This window comes from Rhinichthys klamathensis, unplaced genomic scaffold, assembly GCF_029890125.1.
Source record: "Rhinichthys klamathensis goyatoka isolate OS25496 unplaced genomic scaffold, OSU_Roscu_1.1 h1tg000176l_1, whole genome shotgun sequence".
NCBI lineage: Eukaryota > Metazoa > Chordata > Actinopteri > Cypriniformes > Leuciscidae > Rhinichthys > Rhinichthys klamathensis.
In genome coordinates, this window is record NW_026606705.1 from 10,987,301 (window position 1) to 11,009,212 (window position 21,912).

Sequence of the window (21,912 nt, forward strand, 5' to 3'; positions counted from 1 at the left end):
ATAGGGTTAGCAATGAGAAATATTTCACCCCAAAATCAAAAAATGCATAGAGAAAAGGATTTTTTATTTTTGGTACCATTAAGATGTGTGTTTATTATTTACCCAAATTCTCATTAACGTAATGTGACAAATATCTGATTGTCATTACCGCAATCCAAATAAATAAGTAAAACTGTTATTAGTGTAATGGGGAAACATTTTAATTCCGTAATATGGAGGGGAAAAAAATGATTCTCATTACTGGAATTAAAACAAAATTATCAATAGTGTAAATAAAAAGAACAATAACTTCTCAATTTTGCAATACAGAAAATAAATTCCAATACACTCTTTCTTTCTTTCTAGAATTTGTCATTACTATACTGCAAAAAAAGATGTTATTTGATTCATAAAATATGTATACATTGCATTGTACAATCATTGCTGATTTAAAAAAATATAGTATATTTATATTTAGAATATATTGGAATTTTTTTCTGCATTGTGGTAACGAGAAGTTATTTTACTTACACTAAGGACAACTATTTATTTTGCATTACGGTAATGAAAATGAGATTTATTGAGGGAAATGTCTTAAAATTGTCATGAAAAATGTCTTCAAAGCACAAAATCTAAAAAAGACTTAATTTTCTTAATGTAATGTTTTTCTTTCTGTAATTTTGGGGTCAAATATGACCCAGACATGTTCTTGATGGCCAGTTACGACCCAATATAACTGACTTTTTAGGCATTTTAAGAACTTGTGGTTATTTTGTGTGGGACCTCTGTTACAGTGAGTAAAACTGGGACGGCCAAGGACATGTAGTTTTCCACATTTATGAGTTTATGTTAGTGTGCGTTAAAGTTTTTATTCTGTTATTTTGAGTACTAGCGTGTGCCAGTCTGTACCTGAGCCCTGTCATGAGGAGAGTGGACATGGGGTGTCACATGGAACATAAAATCCTCAACACACACACACACAAACAAATATACACACTCTAAAACAGAGACGCACACACACCAGTTACATCCAATGATGTCTGTGACCTGAAATCAAGCTCAATAAATACGAACAAAAAGATGACAATAAATATCCTCCTTGTTCAGTCCTCCTCGGTTTCTCTCGTCTGCTGTGATGTCACTTCCCCTTCCTCCTCCGAGTCCCCGTAGGTGCATTCCTGCATGTGTGTGAACGTATGCGAGCGAGCTGCAACCTGGGCGGCCAGTGCGGAGCTGAAACTGATCGCTTGCGAGCCATGCAGTTCAGTCAATCTGTCGATCACAGAGAGGGTGGGCACTCGGGGTGTGAGTGGGTGTGTCCCATCATGCTCGTCGTCTACGAGTCCGTCTGATTGGAAGAGATGCGTTTCCTCTGCCGTTTCCTCACTGGCGTCTTTAGCTGCCCCAGTTACATCAGAATCTCCACAGCAAAACTCAGTCACAGAATCTTTCTCTCCTTCTTCCGTCCCACTCAGAATTTCAGTCTGCGGCTCGCTTTCATTCTCCTCTCCTTGTTGGGAGACGTGGTTGCCTGTGGTAGTCATGGACTCCACTGAAACATGCGGCTCTAAAGAGTCTGTGTCCGTTTCTGATGTGTCCTTAGCAAACGGAGCCAGAGCAGCTAGAAGGACAACAAAAATAAATTGGAAGAGGATTTAGTGTTGGGAAAGACAAACAAAAAAGGTACATGTAATTGAGTGTAGTTTAGAGAAGCTAAGCTAACTACACTAAATATCTTGGCAATCTTACCTTTCATGTAGTGTGTGCGGTTTGTGAATGTAAAAGGTCAGCAAAGCTTCAAAGATCAAAGTGCACGAAAAATGGAATTGTCTCCTAAAAGAACGAACCGATTTTGATCTGAGTCAGAAACTCCAGTCTAACTTCCTGTATGAACCGGTGTAGGTTTTTCAAATTTGCATAATGCCAGCCTATGGTTTTTATTGGCTGCCTGCTAACAAAGTCTACTCTGACCCGCCCTCAAACACTGTATCTGTAGCGGAGGCCTGGAAGAGTTTGGTTTTTGTGTTGTCAATGTGTCGAGAAGAAGCTACTTCTTTCCAGTGTTTCATTATCGGACTCCACCACCCCCATCACTGTGTGTGAATCAAGCGCTGAGGAAGAGCTGAAATTCAGTTATGGTAATAGAGTTTAATTTCTGACATGTGCTGTAAGTGCTAGACCAATCACAACAGACTGGGCCATCTGGCCAATCAGAGCAGAGTATGCTCTCGGAAAGGAGGGATTTAGAGAGACTGTATCCTTTATCGAACGGTCTCAGATTCTGTGAGAAAAGAGGTGATGCTGCAATGTATATTAAGAAAATTTGTGTTTTTTGACACATGTAAACCTATTGTAGGAATTTAGGAAAGATCCAAATGAACACATGACATTTCAAAACACATGAACGCGTAACAGCAGGGAGTAAACAAAAGTGTCACAAAAGATGGTGTTAAACTACCTCATGTTTCAAAGCACATAACATTACAATATTAATGAACATATCTTAAAGAGCACTAACCTGAACCACCTGACTGCAGCAGATTCATTTTTGCGTTGATAGTGTTCATTGAAACGCTTAAATTTGAGTCACAAAGCGCTCCGAGTATAACGTAACAGGTTTCCATCTCTTCCAAATTACAGAAGTTATGGCGTGAACGCAGCATAAGATCGTTGTTTTGGTTCAGGAGGAACTTTAAAAGGTGGCTGCTGTTTGTTTGCGGCGCTCGGTGACTGACGTCTGTCTACAACTCAGCATAGCATGATGACGTGTGATGTTTGCGCGAGCAGGTGCACGGAGGTATGGAAATACATTTGTTGACAGGCAGGTAGGACATCGTATCATTGCATTCGGACCGAATTCAATGATTGGACGAAAATTGTATGGTCCTACACTTTCCACAGACTGTCTATATATATATAATAGGGGTGTAACGATACACGTATTCGTATTGAACCGTTCGGTACGAGGCTTTCGGTTCGGCATTTTTGAACCGAACGGTTCGTTGGGCCATTTTTCCTCCCGACCAAAATTTTGTTATTTCGAAATAGGCGCGTCACGCGTGGCACGCGCTCTTATAATGTAAGAGACGCTGGCATGACCACAACATTGCCCAAAATCAAATGGCAAATGTAATGTAAGCGGAACGAAACCACTCGTTATTGTGTGGTTGACGGACCGTTTATCAGTTTGGACCAATGCAGCTCGAGCCGATCTTGATCATTAGCACTGTTACTACACAGTGAAATCCAGTAAAGAAAGCATTTGAATTCGCCACTGAAGTAATAACATCGCTGCGAGATCTAGTGAGAAACATTCACATTTCTCCATTATTAACCGATCAAAGAGCGCTGACGTGAAAACCAGGAAGAAACATTGTGCCATGAATGAACTATTCAGTGTCCACAGATCAGCAACATTCACCATGGATTTACTGTAGTAGGGTAACACTACTAACTGTAACCATGGACGTTTGGCAGGAATAGTAGGCTATAATGCTTTCAAGTAACATCACGTCGGTTTTATTTTGACATTATGAATACAATTGCTGCCCTCAAATGTTAATCTGAACTAAAAATAAACCTTTGTTTATAACTACTACAATATTACATTTCATTTTGTCCAAGGAGCTGTTTTGTTTTATAAGCTCCTAAGAAAAGTCAAGTATAGCTCCATCATTGCTCAAAGTTAAAAAATATCATACTTTATGATGTTAGTTTTAATAAAAATATAATTAAAAAAATTAAATCAAGGAAATTTCTCTGGCATTTCTTTCTTTTTGCTGTACCGAATCGTACCGAACCGAACCGTGACACAAGTGTGTCATATCGAACCGAACCGTGAATTTTGTGAACCGTTACACCCCTAATATATATATATATATATTATATATATATATATATATATATATAAAAATACATTTAGACCACTTAACATAGTGATTGCTACAGGCTGTAAAGAGACTTTCAAACAGCATAACAAAAATAGTCTCTGGAACAAATCACCTACCCTGCCTTTGTCCAAATATTTTTCTCATTACAAAAAAAGTAGCAAAAACACTGCAGTACAAATGAAAAATTGTGAACACTACTGAGGGATGGCTCAAATTGGTTGGTAAACGGTTTACTTTTAAGCCGGTTCATTAAAATTAATTCGCTTAGCTGGTTAACATTGTCTCCTTTTATCGTTGTCCCGTTAGTTGGTTGCTAAAAGTATCGCTTTTATTTGATAGCCATTCAAAAGTAATTGTGTATAACAAATAATTTATTTTTAAAGCAAAATATTCGCATCTCAAATATTTAATTATATAATAGGCGACATTTTGAAGTGACCAATTTTCCTTAAGTGTGAAAGGAAATTTAACGTAACTTCACCCAGTTTTGAGTGAAGGGTTTTGAACCTGTTCACTGAAATGAAACGTTACATGAACTCACTAAAACAGTTAAATTCACTTAAAATCAATCTGCCTTCATAACGGTTCTTATGACAGAGAGGAATACTATAATAAAGTTAAACATTAAATTCTGCTGTAGCATGACAGAACCAAGCGTGTGTTTGTGCATGTAGTACCCTGATCACTGAACAGCAGAAGCTTGCGCTTGTCTCTCTCTCCATCTGACGTTCGGATTCCCAGGACGGATTTCAGCTCGAGTAAAACGCGTCTCGACTCCTCGCGTTCATGACGTTGGCGTTCCTGTTCCCATGGCGACAGCATGTCCACCGCCCCTCTCCACTCCGTCTCAGAGTCCGAGTCCGAGACGTATGCTTCCAGTTCCTGGCCAAGAAAAGCAACTTTATAAATCCCACCTATAACCTCAAAATTCATTGTTTATGAATATCGCTGCATATCCGCTTATAACAAACACTGAAATCTTAGCAGTTTGTTTTGCTTCGTTCCACAAATTACATCTGTCAAATTCTGTAAGCACTATAGTTACAAACAATAAGCAAATGAACTAGATTTAGACAAAAATATGAGAGGTGCTTTTGTTTGTCATGCTTGAAGTTTATGGCTTTTATGGGTCAATGAGAAATAAGATCTGTCCACAACAAAGAAAAGGAGGTCTTTAAAAAAAAAAAATCTAGTTTAAAATGCATGTGCCAAATTTTGTATTTTGTATTCACGTTGGTTGGTAATAACGTCTTCATTATTATTTAAAAAGAAAGGTTTTAAAAATAAATATATTTCAAGGTAGTACATGAATTAATTCATAAATCAATCAAATATGATTCGGAAAATAATATAGTATTATTAAAAATAATAAAAAGATACCAAAATACTTTTTCTTTTGAAGAAATTAATGAATTATTTGAGTTTTTTCTTCATTATGATATCAGGACAGCTGTATCGAAAAATCTATTTAAAACAGAAATAAAATAAAAAGAATCATAGAAGTGTATTCAAGTCATTGTATGTATGAATTTTTATTCTATAGATAAAATGAGTGTAAGACAAACAGACACAGACAGACACACACACACAACAAACACACACAAACACACACACAGACACATACACACACACACACAGACAAGCGCACACACACACACACACACACAGTACCTGTTCCTCAGGGACAGGGTCTCTGTCCTGTATGTGTGTAATGGGGGCGGCAGGAGGGAGATCTGGGGCATCTGTTTCCTCTGGCTGATCTGAACTCTCTGAGGAACACACACAAATACACAGTATCCTGCTAATGGGTCTCCTTTCAGCACAAAAAAAAATGACATGGGACAAATTCAGTTTCTAGATTCATGAAGCACTAACATTTATGGGAATCAAATGTCGCTTGATGTGGCAATGTTATTGTGATGTTCTGCCCAATTACAGACAAATGGCACATTTTATAAATCTACACTACTGTTTTAAAAAAGGAACTTGAAAGAAACTAATAACTAAAACAAAATAGTGTGAGAGTTTAGACATCACATTATAATGTGCATTATGAAATATATATTTTTTTTTAAATCATTTAAATCTGAAATGTAAATCAGTAAACTGTTTAAATTAGGGAATAAAGTCCCTGAAAAAGTCCTAAAGGATTAAATCCTTGCCATAATCTATGATAAATAAATGTCTGATTTTGGCATATATGGATAAAAAAATAAATATAAATGGCTGTTAATAGATCATATTAATACTTTACAAGAGGTCATATTCACTTATCCTATTTTGTATCTGCTGAACTGTGCTGCCTTCAGAAAAAATAGCTGCTGTTGTTTGGCACACGCGTGTAGACATGCAAAAATACATGAAAGAACTGCACAGCTGAACTTTGACCTCCCTACAGTTTAAGCCCCAGCCCCGAGGAGGGTCATCATATGAAGCTGGGGAACAATGACGTCATCTACTTGTGCATAACGGCCTAATTCTGTAAAGGACATCACCCACCACATCCCTCTCTCTCTCTGTCTTTTTTTACCCCACTACTTCCCTAAAGATCCCTAAAATAACTAAAGGGAGGGAAATCAGTCGAATAAGGAACTCTAAAAATACTCCTAAGACACAGGCTGTTACCACACAAAGCCTGACGCACCTATTATATGGTGAGGACGTCATTTCGAGAGCTCGTACACACAAATATGGTCATGCTACAAATAATTGATTGTGATTAGTCCATTCTTTGTTTTTACTGGTCAATTGTTTTTGACCAGGTGACTGTACAATATCCTTTATATAATACTCATTCTAGGGCTGGGCGATATGGCCAAAAAATCAATTATCACGATGAAAATTTTTCATATCAGTCGTACATCACAATTATCACAATAAATGTCAAATCTTTATTTCTTTCAAGTTTAAAAGACTCCTATGTGAAAGTTGTAGAAACCAGACTTGTGGCTTTAAACTACTCTTTATTGTCATAATAATAATAATAATAATTCGATTAATAATGCATATACCACATTTCTGCCATAATACCATGGTGCACCGTGGTGCATATAATTATAACAAAAGTTTGATAAGTGTTCGATATAATGTTTATCAAGGAAAATTATATTGTGATAATTACCGTAATAGTTTTAGCGCCCAGCCCTAATACACTCTGTCTTACGGTCATTTTTGACCAATTTATGATACCATTAATTTTCAGAAAAACTACTAAATGAAACGAACAAAATAGAGGTTAATTCAAATTCCAACGGAGCGGCGCAGCAGCAGAGTGCTGTGATTGGTCGAGAGGGTGACCTCTGACCTGGGGGGCTGGAGACCCGTCGTAGCATGCGGTCGACCTGCGCGAGTGTGTCGTCCCAGCAGCAGGTGCTGGCCTGCATGTGTGGCTGCAGCAGCTGCAGACGCTCTCTCAGCTCCTGATATCCCGCGCACGTCATCTCCTCCGTCTCTTTCGCAACCATTAACTTTTCCAAATCATCCTCCAGAATTATGACCCTAGGAGAAATTCAACCATTCAGATAAAATAGTGTGTTAACCAGTGAGTTATACAAATGCTATACATTTCTGCACCCTATGTCAAGTTTTTTTTATGTATTCAGTGTGAAAATGAAATGAGTAAATCAATTGCCATTGTGTCAGATGATCTTATATTTTAGTGAATTTTATAATATTAATACTTTATAATATTAAAAAAGTTAATTTTAAGGAAATTATTAATTTCACCAATTCTGTCATTTAAAAAAAAAATATATATATATATACAGGTCCTTCTCAAAATATTAGCATATTGTGATAAAGTTCATTATTTTTCATAATGTAATGATACAAATTAAACTTTCATATATTTTAGATTCATTGCACACCAACTGAAATATTTCAGGTCTTTTATTGTTTTAATACTGATGATTTTGGTATACAGCTCATGAAAACCCAAAATTCCTGTCTCAAAAAATCAGCATATCATGAAAAGGGTCTCTAAACGAGCTATTAGCCTAATTATCTGAATCAACTAATTAACTCTAAACACCTGCAAAAGATTCCTGAGGCTTTTAAAAACTCCCAGCCTGTTTCATTACTCAAAACCGCAATCATGGGTAAGGCTGCCGACCTGACTGCTGTCCAGAAGGCCATCATTGACACCCTCAAGCAAGAGGGTAAGACAGAAAGAAATTTCTGAACAAATAGGCTGTTCCCAGAGTGCTGTATCAAGGCACCTCAGTGGGAAGTCTGTGGGAAGGAAAAAGTGTGGCAAAAAACGCTGCACAACGAGAAGAGGTGACCGGACCCTGAGGAAGATTGTGGAGAAGGACCGATTCCAGACCTTGGGGGACCTGCGGAAGCAGTGGACTGAGTCTGGAGTAGAAACATCCAGAGCCACCGTGCACAGGCGTGTGCAGGAAATGGGCTACAGGTGCCGCATTCCCCAGGTCAAGCCACTTTTGAACCAGAAACAGCGGCAGAAGCGCCTGACCTGGGCTACAGAAAAGCAGCACTGGACTGTTGCTCAGTTTTGCATGTCATTCGGAAATCAAAGTGCCAGAGTCTGGAGGAAGACTGGGGAGAAGGAAATGCCAAAATGCCTGAAGTCCAGTGTCAAGTACCCACAGTCAGTGATGATCTGGGGTGCCATGTCAGCTGCTGGTGTTGGTCCACTGTGTTTTATCAAAGGTAGGGTCAATGCAGCTAGCTATCAGGAGATTTTGGAGCACTTCATGCTTCCATCTGCTGAAAAGCTTTATGGAGATGAAGATTTCATTTTTCAGCACGACCTGGCACCTGCTCACAGTGCCAAAACCACTGGTAAATGGTTTACTGACCATGGTATTACTGTGCTCAATTGGCCTGCCAGCTCTCCTGACCTGAACCCCATAGAGAATCTGTGGGATATTGTGAAGAGAAAGTTGACAGACGCAAGACCCAACACTCTGGATGAGCAATTTTTTATTTTTATCATTACATTATGGAAAATAATGAACTTTATCACAATATGCTATTTTTTTGAGAAGGACCTTGTATATATATATATAAAAGGAAAATAACTAAGAAATCCATACTCGTTTAGGAGTGTTTTCAGGTGAAGTTGTAAACTCCGGACAGACGTGTGCAGAGAATTGAGCTCTCTACACTTCTGTTGAGCCCGTCCGTTTCTTCCCGCGGGGAGCGACTGGTGCTGCGTCTCGAAGTAGCGGTGGAAATCGAAGCTGCGCTGAAGATCACCAAGGCAACTGGCTAGGGTGCGATGGAGGGAGTCAGTAATCAAAGGGACGCTGCTGTACGTGAGGGGGCGGGGCCTAGAGTCTAGCTCCTCCCTCCCCGGAGACAGCAGCAGAGCCAATCGCCGGAAAAACTCTGAGCTCTGCCCGACCCACAGCTGGAACAACGTCTGCAAACCAATCAATGTTTACTGAGGAGAATCATGTGTTGTGTTATATAGAACAACAATAGGGCTGGGCAATATATTGAATATAGGTCGCTATGATTTTTTCAATGCTATGAAATTGGTTTTAATAGGGCCTTTTATTTGGCTGTTATGTTTCCGAAACATGCAGTGGAATGGATTTTTCCCTCTACTTTGTGTCCAGACTCACAGAAATCACAGCAAAAAAAACTTTGATTGATTTCTTTGAGTCAGTTCTTTTAAACTGTCCATTTCAATAATTTAATTCAAATAATAATTCAATGTCATGAATCAAAAATATTCACGGAAGTCCCAGCATACCATGTTTCATGTTACCAAACGTTTCATGAAAAATATATGTAGGTAAGGTAGGTAAATATTGGTATTTATTACGTATTTTTTACTTTAAATGAAAAATATAAAAATAAAAACAAAAATATTGTTACTTAACACATACAAATAATAATAATAATAATAGTATGTATTTATATATATATATGTGTGTGTGTGTGTGTGTTTGTGCGTGTGTGTGTGTTTGTCTTTATTGACTGAAAAACCTGCCTCTATTATTTTAAATGCATGTTTACTGTAATTTAATTAATATATACTTGGCAACAACTGCTGTTTTGTCCAAATTATGTATAAAAATATGTATTAAAAAAACATTTTGACAAATTGATTATATTAACGGATAATTATTGTAAATTGAATCATTACTGTGCTTTTAAATGTTTCATGAAAATATATATGCATGTATGTTGTTTTTTATTGTTATACTGCTAAAAAAAAAAAACTGGCGTTTGCAAATAAGTATTAAGATCACCATCTTTACAAGATATATATGGTCAAAACACAGAAAAAGTATGAGCTATAGGTTCAGCTATTTCGCCCAGCCCGAATCAACAGTACAAAAGTTTCTGTACCTTGAGTGCAGGCAGGCTGTAATCATTGGTCAGTTCTTGTGCTTGCTCATCAGTAAGATGCTCCACCCCCAGACCGAGACCAAGCTCTCTGATCGGCACGGTGGACACGTAGTTGGTGACATTGTCAATCTCTGAGTTCAGTGGAAATGTAAAACATAGTCAAGGACTTAACCACTAAGAATCCAAGTGAATTAAATATTAAGAAACTGCAATATAAAAGCAACTGATCGCTGCGATGCTGTTGGATCAGGATATGATTTGAGCATGATGCATGTGGCGAGGCGGGAGGCTCGGAACGCGCAGCGAAGACTCTGATAGGCTGCTTTCCGTAGACCAATCAGCTGCTGACTCCGAAGTTGCCCCGCCCTGTTGAAGGGACAGGCGCCACTCGCCCTGTCGAGTAAACTTTACAAGTGAAATGTGATCCAACTGTGGAGACGTCCGAGAACCATCAGGGCAGACACACATCACATAGAACACATAATACTACTAGACTAACAAAATGACACAAATGTCGACAAACTAATACACCTACACCACCATTCAAAAGTTTGAGGTCGGTACGATTTGTTAAAAAAGTTTTTTGAAAAAAGGATCTTATCCTCACCAAGGCTGCGTTTATTTAATTAGAAATATAGTAAGAGACTTAGTAATGAGTAAATATAAAATTGTGAAATATTACATTTTAATCTAAAATAAGTTCATATTTTAATTGGATGGCAAAGCTCCAACCCTGATCAAACTCACCTGCCTGTAGTTTTCAAGCAGAGATGATCATATTATTGTGAGATATAAGGGTTCGTGGCTCTACCATTGTTAAAAGCGTAATGGCTAACTTGAACATGTGTTTTGATAACCAATCACATTACCGCTTTGGGCTGTCGATTCATTAAATGATCAGAAGCCGTAGTGCACGTAGTGAAGCCTATCCTCAATTGACATCCGTTCAAAAAAAAAAAACGGCCTCTTGTTTCTTTCCCTGTGAACTGCAGCGTTAGCAGACGTCGCGCTTTTTTCGGCTAAGGTTGCAGGCTTGGCTTCAAGTGGGTTTGTTTCTAGTTATCCTGAAGACCTTGGTTAGCTTGTTCGGGTGTGTTTGATCAGGGTTGGAGCTGAACTCTGCATGAAAGTGGATCTCGAGGGCCAGCGTTGAGAACCCCTGATTTAAAGAGTACAAGGGTTCATTTGTGTTTATCTTACTGACCCCAAACTTTTGAACAGTTGAGTATATTACTAAGAATTAAAACACATAACACAGACAGTATCGAGTGAAAGACAAATTACATTCAACATGCATAGCAAACTAAATACACGCATACATTATTAAATCTATATTTAAACACACAATCAGACATAAGAGATGTTCATTTAGAGGAAATGAGCACATGCCAGTAACTCACATGCAGGATATAGTGTGTAGAAAATATAAATGATGAAGGCACAAACAATGAATCAAACTAGTTTTACTCGGGGCCTAAAATGAACACTTGCCAAGCGCTTAATTCAAGTAAAAATCACCGTTGGCGACTAAGTACAGTATGTGTACAGTATATATCATTATATTGGATCTGTGCGTGCATTAGGTCTTAAAGTGACAGCATCCTAATAATCCTACTGCTGTCTGCATTTTTAATGTAAATTAATCAACAAAGAACAACGAAAAGAAAACAAATTACCTTCTGCTCTAAACGGAACAACTTTTGTACCTTTAATAAGGATTAATCCAAGTTTAATTTATACAGTGAAGACTAGTACGCAGTAAATTTACTGTACCTGAAAACCTAAAAAACCTACATGAAAAGCACTGGTTATTTCATGTTTACTTGTCTTTAATAATGTTTTCAATTTATATTAGTAAAGACAAGCAGTTTTAGCTGTCGAAATTGTAATAGAGAATTGTGAATTTTCACTGGTATCTAACATTTTGGTGTCATAACTGCCTGTTTTTGCAAAAACAGTTTAATGGCAGGTACATTTTCTAAAGTCACCGGCCATTGGCAGGATTAGCAAAAAGTTAGTTAAAGGCCCTGGTTTTACTCATTTAAATTTATACTGCATTTTTAATATTATCAGTTCTTTTAAAGATAGTTTAAAATGTCTAATTTTGTCAGATATAAAATTAGATGAGACTCAAGCTCATATTTTAACTAAAAATGACGAACATTCAAAACTATATAGATAATGAGTCCTGCAAAATGGAACTGCTTCTCCCAAGCAAGTAATAGCACATTTTTTTTACTTTAATAAAAAATAAAATAAAAGCAAAGCATGTAAAATGCAAAAGCTTTAAACAACTATAAAACTGCATTACATGCAAAACTACTGCACAACACAAAGAATCAATTTCACATTTTCACACACAAAACAAAATCTAAAGACACTGTAGACATGAACAAACATAAAGTGGAAGGGTCTGTGTGTGTGTGTTGTGAAACTTACAGTGTGAATCCTCGTGAGATGACCTCTGTCTCCTGCATGAGACGCAGAGATTTGCGAGAGAGACTGGTCAGCGCTCGGCTGTTGTTCACCAAACCCTCCAGCTGGACGGCCAGAGACTGGACGTGGCGCTGAAGAACCGCCTTGTGCCATAGAGACAGACCGCGACAGGCACACATAACACACACCAGGATGGCACACAACCACAGAGCCAGCTCGTGGTCAGGGTACGAAAAGCGTAGGCCCAGCAGGACGGCTAGCAGCCCGACCAAAACGGACACATCCCTGTGACAAAGAAACACATCAGTGACATATCAGCTTGATAACGGTACAAGGTTTTTGTTGGTATTGATGTGGCTGTGTACCATAGAGAGGGAGGCGAGAGGTAGCATGGCGCTGGGACAGCAGTGCTGGCACTGGGGCAGACAGTATCAGTGGAGCCCAGAGAGAGCACACTCGGATCCAGAAGCTCGATCAGCTCGACGTCCTCCTGCAACAGCACATCCTGAGACAACAGACAGCGCAGAGAATACTGGCGGAAGGCAGCGTCCTGCGGGAAAACAAACACAGTTGAACACAATCACTCTGCGGCTAAAAATCAATCTAATTATCGGATCATGACAGCAACACTGCCTTGCAGCAATACTGGGATTCTGTACTGTACGCACAACAAGACAAGATCTTGGTCTCTAAATTTCTGAATTTTAAAATAATGTGATTAATATCACTTAGATCCTATAGAGTTGGAATCATTTAAAACTTAATTTGAAGAAAAAAGGTAACTTAATTTTTTGCATAAATATATATATTAAATACACTTTATAGAAAACAGCTTTGAATTTAGAAATTTATTTTAAATGTATCTTTATTTGTCATTTATAAACAACAAAAAAATGGTTTTACTTCTAATTGTTTTATTTAGAAATATATTTTAAATATAAAAAAAATTACAAAATAAAATAGTTTTAAAAATAGATAACTAAATACTACTTTTAAATTTAATCTTAAACATCTGCCACTTGATTTTATTTTATTATTCTAAATTTTCATCAATAAAAAAAAATATTTAGAAATTTAAACCGTTAATTTTTTTTTTTTTTTTTTTTTTTTTTTTACATTTCAGATGTAAAACACATATAGTGATCAATGCAGACATAATTTTTTTTACAATAAAACAAAAACATCAATGTCAATACGAAGAACCAATAATGTATACCATTGATCATGGAAAGAAAAACAAAATATTTAATTTTCAAATATATATTTAGCAAAAATAAAGGATTACCAGCCACCACCAAAGGATTTTGTTCACCAGCTGTCAGTCTTAAGGTAAGATGATTTTACTTATGAAAACAAACTGAATTTAAGATAACAGTGACTATACAATATGTATTTTAGGTATGGGAGTGGCATATCTCATGGGATAGTTTATTGGTCAATGAGCTGAGTTTTGATTGGTCAACAGGCTGGTTTTGTTACACAGATCTAACTCAAGATCTAGTGATCTTATAAAGTACCTTTATATCTTCCTACATAAACAATTATTCTCCCACAAATATTAATGTGATTATGCATATTTTACACATGATTGAAATCCAGGTTAAGTTGGTAAAGTTGCACACTGTCAAAACGCTGTAAAAGGCATGAGATACTGGCTTAGGCTGTTACTCTACTACGACACTACTGAAGGAAAGACGAGCAGAAAGAGAAGGAGCTTCATTCTCACCAGCTGCTGCTCCTGCCAACGGGTGGCGCTGTCTCGATGCAGAGGACTCAGACTGCGCAGAGCATCAACCAGCCTCCAAACACCACCCTTCTGCAAAATACACACAGCAGAAAACCAACGTAGGTCATACTGTCATTCAAAGCAGGTCAAGTTGCTAAATACTGAAAAAGTGTTGATATGTAAATACGGGCGGTCATATGTTAATGAGCTAATGAGGTTAGTTAATGAGTTAATGAGGTTGTGATGTCATAGAAGTGACCATTTTTTAAAGTCTTTGGATGGATAGAAGAAAAAAGCTTTTGTGTGTGCAAGTATGCAAGTCCATATTGACATACACACACACACACTGTTGTGTTATTTGAAATATGTTAATACTTTTCTTCAGCAAGAATGCATTAAACTGATCAAAAGTGACAGCAAAGACATTTATAATGTTATAAAACATCTTGATTTCAAATAAATGCTGTTCTTTTGAACTTTACTTTTGAAACTATTCATCAACAAATCCTGAAAAAAAGAATCTAAGTTTTCACTAAAACATTAAGCAGCACAACTGTTTTCAACATTGATAATAATAAGAAATGTTTGTTGAGCAGCAAATTTGCATATTAGAATGATTCATGATCATGTGACATTGAAGACTAGAGTAATGATGCTGAAAATTCAGCTTTGCATCACAGATTACATTTTTAAATATAAAACAGCTACTTTAAATAGTAATATTTAGTTTCACAATTACTGTTATACTGTATTTTTAATCAAATAAATGCAGCCTAAGTGAGCATAGGATACTCATATTTAGCTTTATTAAAAGTCAGATGCTGGAGTGTTTATCATGTCCTTTTGAGTAACATTCCACAGACCGACTATTGATTCCTGTCTGGGTCATGAATCATGATCACACAAACCACACGTCTGGGGGGTTTATTATTTTAGCCTACATACTAAACATCCCGTCGTTTATTTGAAACAAAGACCGACTTGATATCTTAAAATCTCAGAACAATTGTGTAGTTTTGGGAAAGTATATTGGTCATTCACGCTCACACTGAGAGGTTTTCACTGTTTTGTCTTCTTGTCTTTCTTCATGTCTTTAGTATTCCACTGCTGTAGGACTCACATTCTAGATGCTTTGACTGTGTGTCAGACAACTGAAGAATAGAACGAGACTCTCTCTCTCTCTGTGTGTGTGTGTGTGTGTGTGTGTGTGTGTGTGTGTGTGTGTGTGTGTGTGTGTGTGTGTGTGTGTGTGTGTGTGTGTGTGTGTGTGTGTGTGTGTGTGTGTGTGTGTGTGTGTATAACGTCGTAACTGGGAACGCAAACAGGGACAGCCTGAACCGTGTAAACTTAAGACAATATGATGCTCTCTGTGAAAACTTTACACACAAATTATAAAATAAAGTGTGTACGTGCTGCACACAAACAAAATTTTATTCTGCCAAAGGAATGAGCTCTGTTCACACACACTGAGTGGAATTTCATCACATTCTCAAACAAGAGTCAGACAGGACAATTCTTCAGTCATTCATCACTTCCAGTTCCTGAGGTGACCATGAGACCGACCTTCACCGTTTCATACTGATGGCTGTTGTGACGGGATCCAAACACACTTTATTTTTCCAAATCGATTTTTTTTTTAGAGTGAAACACTTATTCAGCACATGCTTTATCTAACTAAGACTAGGGAGTGTGTGTGTTTCAATTTGTAAGGATTTAACAAAAAATATATATATATTTTGAGGTACAACAAAATATTTTTTATATATATATTTTAGCTCTAGGATTCTGGTTAAAAGTGAACATGAAAGATGTACATCTGTAACAGTTTGTGAATAAAATAATTGACATTTTGAATCTTTAAAATGTGTAAAAATATAAATGATATATAGATAAAAAAACAATTTTAGCAAAAATAAATGAATTATAAAGTAGACTTATTACGATAAAGATATAGTTCTAAAAATCGTTTTAAATGTAAAGGAATAGCAGAGTCCTCACTACAACTATAATGATAATGGCACAGAGAAACGATATCATTGGAATCATCACATTCACAGCGTTTTTTTCCAGCTAAGGAACGATAAAAACATTGACAGCCAATCAGAATCCTGTAACGAGCTTGAGCGTTTAAAGTGACAGTGCACGCGCTTAGAATAAACAGAATGATATTTTAAAAATGACATTATTCCAGACAACTAAAAGAATTAGTAACATATAAAAGGTGAAAACTAATAAGTAAAATTATTAAGGCAATGATATTAAATAAATATCTTATTTTGATACACAGTGAATAAATATAATTTATTTTCCAAGCGCTATACAATTGCCTAAAATAACAATCTAACTTGTTCAATTAAATTTAATAATATGATCTAGAATTTCTCGTTATAAGTCTGTTACACATACATATAAATGTTTCTTATGCCAAAAGATGGTAATTACATTTGTAGTAGTCCGGGTTATGAAATAAAAAAATAAATTAAATAAAGTATAGTACACTTATATAATATTTAACTGCATTTTTTATTAAATACATATTATGCATAGTTTTCTTAAACTACCTGTAAAATTTCAAGGCGATACAAAGTTAACCTAAAAATGAACATTCTGTCACAATTTATTCAATTTTAAACCTTTAAGGTTCAGTTCTAAAACACAAAAGGAACATTTTTTGCAGAATGTTTAAGCTGAATGTGAACTGGCTGTCAGTTAAAAAAACAAAACAAAATAGAAGCATCATAAAAGCAGTTTTAAAAGTATACTAAGTCTTCAGAAGCTAAACAATAACTTTGTGAAAAAAGCTAAATGAAATCGCCATTCAATTATATTGTTTGCACTTTTTTCCCCACTTTCATTTGATGGAAAAGAGCAGGATGAACATTCTGCTAAACAACTTATTTAGTGTTCCATGGAATTCAAGGTCATACGGGTTTGGAACGGAGTATAAATAACGACATAATTGTTATTACTTATTGGATACAGAATATTCAGTATTGGATCAGTCCGTATCAATTTCAATGTGCGTTTCAAAAACTGTGTTGGTTACGAAACAACAATTCAGATTAGCATCTAATCCGCTTCTGTTTGTTCAAACAACACAGTGACAGCAAGTTTTGAAAAAGAGTACATTTTTCCCCATTTCGTTTAACACTACACAGACGAGGGTCTTTAGAGATTGTAGTTTGCTACCGTACGGTTTGCGTATTGGAAAGGTAAGTGCTGACACTCACTTTGTGAGACGGGAGGATATCCTGAGGAAACGGTGCCTCCTCTCCACCAGCGCTGGACTCCTCCTCCTGAGAAACAGGAGAACATGCCTCAAAATCTGTGTGTCCTAGATCCTGCAAGTACTGGAACAGCGGAGAGTTCTGGAGGGGTGAGATAGACAAAACTCTAAATAAACATGGGTCAATGACAACTGAGGATGTCCAAGATGATGAGAAGAAAGACTCTTCTTTACTTTGGTTTTTGAAGAACATTTACCCATTTTTCAACAGAAGTTTTGAAAAATGTCAAATGGTGCAACCATCAAGTAAAAAATAAGATTTTAAATACATCCTGAATATGTGAATATAGTATACACATCCTAAAGCATTTTCAAACGTTTTTTAAAAAGAATTAATGGGGAAAGGCTGTTTTTGAATCATGAACATGGCGTTTTATATGAGTTATTCTGTTTGACTGCCTGAACTAACCTAAAATGTACAATAATATGACTTTTTAAAAAATATTTAATGATCTAGACACATGGTTGAAATGGTCTAAAACATGTTCATTTTCAATGTATTCTTATGAAATAATAATCATAATAAATTATGCCAAAATGAAGAATATTTTAATTCCAGCGCTTTTTCATCAGTGCAATCTCATGACAAGTACACCACATACCAAATTCTTTCCTGCATGGCATTTATTTTCATAGGACACAAACTTTGATCTGACAAAGGTTTTCCAAATATGAATTATATTTTAACCCAAAACTTAAAGGATAATATTTGAATCCATTACTATTTAAAAATGATTTCCGCCTTTTTCCATTATGACCACAGGACCGTTATGCCACCCTGACATTTTGACAAAAGATATTATCAAATATGGAATCAAAATTTCATGTGTCCTCATAATGTTTAATCAAAATAACTTCCTCTTGGTCTCTTCTCTTCTCTAATGACATGTTTACTGGCGTGAGGGCGGGACAACCTGTCACTCACATGACATCACAGCAATAACAAAGTACAACCATCCAATCAACTCCCGATGAACAAAATCATGCCCTACATTTTTTCTTGTTTGAGAAGCAGTTTAACTCGGATATACGTCACAATAGGGAAGAACTTCCATTTCATGCTGACTTAATAGATTTACTGCAGAAGACTTATAAAAAGTCAAATTAATTTATTTATATACACATATATATATATATATATCGACAATTCAGGATTGGTATTCAGTTAACGTATGTTGTCCTGAGCAGCAGAACACATGGAAGAAACACAATTTGATGAACAATATAGAGAGGAAGGGAGGAGAGAGAAAGAAAGAGGAGTCATGATTCCGATATCTCTCTCTCAGGAAGTTAAGGATTGTGCTCTCCCAGAAGAGAAACACCAGAAACGACATGCTTTCCTGCCCTTTTTCCTCGCTTACCTCTCGCACATCTCTCGCTCTAGTCTTAGATCTTCTCAAACGCAACATCGCTCAACGAAGGATGTAGACACTCTCGCAGGTCCCAATTCCCAACCAGAGATCCAGAATCACTGGCTCATTTCCACTGCTTAGCATTGCCACTGGATTTGAGTTGCTAAAGAGGTTTAAAATTCTCATATTCTTATTTCGGTCAAATCCTGCAGTGAGGTAGCCTGCCACCCGTCATGAACTTTGGATCTTTTTGCTCTAAAGCTCATTTGCAGTGAGAGGAATCGGTTGGCGGGTGTTCATTGATGTGAGAGAGCAGCTAAATTGGCCTGAGGCGAAAGACACGATTTTAGGTCACCAAATGAGAGCAAACTGAATCAGACTGTTTTTGTTTTGAAGTCTGGATAGTACGTGGATACAACGCTTTAAAAGCATGACCCAAATCTGACCAGCACAACGTATGCCAACAACTGCCCAAAATACACATAACAGGAGGATATATTACCCTGCTCTTCAATATTGGTCATCTAAAAATTTGCTCTTTATTTAAGTCTTTCAAGTATTTATTTTTTAAAACAGAATTGTAAGTAGCTGATCCAGGAAAAACAAATAGTTACAGTCTTACTCCATAATTATTCCCTATTGACTGTTTGCTCAACTGTAATGTATTCTAACCATTGCCACAAACAGATGAAATGAAAAGAGGTCTAATCTAGACCAATGCATATGACATATGACAGCATGGTTTCCCTGGTGATGTTGATCTGACATTCCCAATCTTGACTCCTAAAGGCGGATCAGGGACACATATGCTTTGATGCACAATGCTCTTAATTCAATTTAAAGAGACTAAAACCAAACAGACCACGTAGACAGAGAAAAAAGAAACTGTCTACATTTACAGTCTGGCTGTGTCTCAAACCCTAGCGAGGTACCTTCCTAAACTGTGTCTCAAAACACCTATCTAGACAGCATTTTCAAACACCATAGTACCAAAACCCAATGAGCTACAAGCATAGACAGCATTTCGAGGGAATTTTAGTCACAAAAAATAGTGAACTGCCTTCTTAGACAGCATTTTTGGACACCAATATCTAAATCCTTATTGAACTGCCAACCTAGAAAACATTCTTGGCCATCATAAAGTATCTAAATCTAGTGACCTGCCTACCTAGACAACATTGCAACCTAGTGCTTGACGCGCCTATGATGCCCAGAAATGCTATGCAAGTAGTCAACTCACTGTGTTTTACGGTCTCTGACGCTGTGTTCATACAAGATTTACGTCTCCTAACATGTTGTAATATATGAAAAAAGGAGGCAGGCCTACTTTGCAACGCGGTTTACACTTAATTAACCCCAAAGTGCTTAATAAGCATCTCCAAGTCATTGTAGAGGTGCATGGGGAGGAGTGTTATAGCTGCTAACTGCACATCATCTATCACAGATATTAGAGCAGCTGTTGTATGTCTGGACCAGAGACTTACCTCGAACACAACTTCTTCATCAAAATCCTCAGTCATAGCTCTCCGCCATATGTGTTCATCAGTTGCGCATGCTGGGATGGAAATTACAGGAGAGGTCTGTGTAGCTTCTGCTGAATGCGCAGAGACATGCCATGACTTGAACTACAATTCCCATGATTCATAGCTCTTCTTCTTCTTCTTCTATTTGACGACGGTTCGCAGAATGTAGGCCTACTTGACGACATCTACTGGACTGCTGGATTCATTTCATTGTTAATTAAAGGGATGGTTCACCCGAAAATGAAAACATCAAGTAAAGTCTGTTCACTCGGCGGGCCATTTTTTCAACGCCGCCTGGCAGCTATTTCGGGCATCCAAGACCATATCCAATCTATTTGAATGGGGGGATCCTGAAATCTAGAAAACGGCTTGCTGAACTTACAATTAAATAACATATTTCAAATCAGCAACCAAATCTGAGATTAACTGCCCCATAACGTTGTTTCTTATGCTCAAATAGCGTAAAAAAAGAGCTTATTTTTCAGGCTAGACCAGTCCTAAGCGCGAGTCTCAGGTTTCTATGGGAACCGGAGCTTCTAACGGCAGCTGCAGTGACGCAATGACTTTACTAAAAGAGGTTGAGGTTGACAACATTTTGTGTTTTGTGAACTATCACGATTTTACAACATTAATTGTTACTTCCAATATGAGGAAAACAAAGATGTAGTGGTTTTAAAAACATTTCCCGAAAGCCCTTATATTTTAATTGATATCTCTTTTTTATTTTATTTATAGAAATAACTTCTTGTCTATTGATTTATTTCGTTTTCTTTGTTTATTTAAATTGTATTAATACTATTTATGTTGGGTTTGTATTTTATTATTAAATTGTGTGTATTGTTATTCATTAACATTACAACATGTTATAAAATATACAGATTTTCAATAAAAAAAGTTTTTTCAAAATAACTACTGATCTGTTGTGCAATCTTGACTATAAAATCCAGTAAATAATTTTGTATTGTTGGATTATTAGAATTATTAATTAGAATGTTATGTTTATTAATATAGACTGCATTCACTGTACTCTATAGCCAACTAATTTCATGTTCCCCAATGAGGAATAAAAATTCATTTCTGTATGTTTTAACTTTAACATGTCAGAAATATCCTTCTACATCTATTTTTTATTCTTGCCACAAACAGCATTAGGACCATCTACTTTCTATTCATAACCCTCAAGAAGTGGATGTTCGATTCGCAAAAGAATTGTTCTTTGGAATCGGATCCTTTTAATGAATCTGTGAAACTGAATCGCTTTATGCCTTGAAATCGGTTGATCTTAATATGAATATGAACTATTAATGAGCTTCTGTAAATAGAGATGGCCACGTTGCTAAAACATTTACCATATTTGGTTGTTGTGGTTGTGAAATGCACATTTTCTTGTTTGTAA

General features: G+C 36.6%; 1 protein-coding gene across 1 annotated transcript; it reads right to left on the reverse strand.

Annotated features, from left to right (window-relative positions):
- Window positions 1-642: 642 nt before the first annotated feature.
- vezt (vezatin, adherens junctions transmembrane protein) lies at window positions 643-20,644 on the reverse strand. Its single transcript, XM_056260434.1, has 12 exons — window positions 20,478-20,644; window positions 17,586-17,723; window positions 14,356-14,445; window positions 12,995-13,179; window positions 12,633-12,914; window positions 10,449-10,586; window positions 10,194-10,341; window positions 8,927-9,255; window positions 7,174-7,367; window positions 5,541-5,638; window positions 4,547-4,751; window positions 643-1,600 (listed from the first exon to the last, which is right to left on the reverse strand). The coding sequence occupies exons 1-12, from the start codon at window positions 20,511-20,513 to the stop codon at window positions 1,083-1,085; spliced, it is 2,361 nt and encodes a 786-aa protein (XP_056116409.1). The 5' UTR covers window positions 20,514-20,644; the 3' UTR covers window positions 643-1,082.
- Window positions 20,645-21,912: the final 1,268 nt, after the last annotated feature.

What these genes read in the sequence shown, in the direction of transcription:
- vezt (XM_056260434.1), bottom strand. Translation starts at nt 20,513, where the DNA reads ATGACTGAGGATTTTGATGAAGAAGTTGTGTTCGAG. An exon ending in ACATGCATCATGCTCAAATC is followed by an intron (nt 10,342 to 10,448) that starts ATATCCTGATCC and finishes ACTATGTTTTAC; the next exon opens with ATTTCCACTGAACTCAGAGA. An exon ending in ACAGCCTGCCTGCACTCAAG is followed by an intron (nt 9,256 to 10,193) that starts GTACAGAAACTT and finishes ATTGGTTTGCAG; the next exon opens with ACGTTGTTCCAGCTGTGGGT.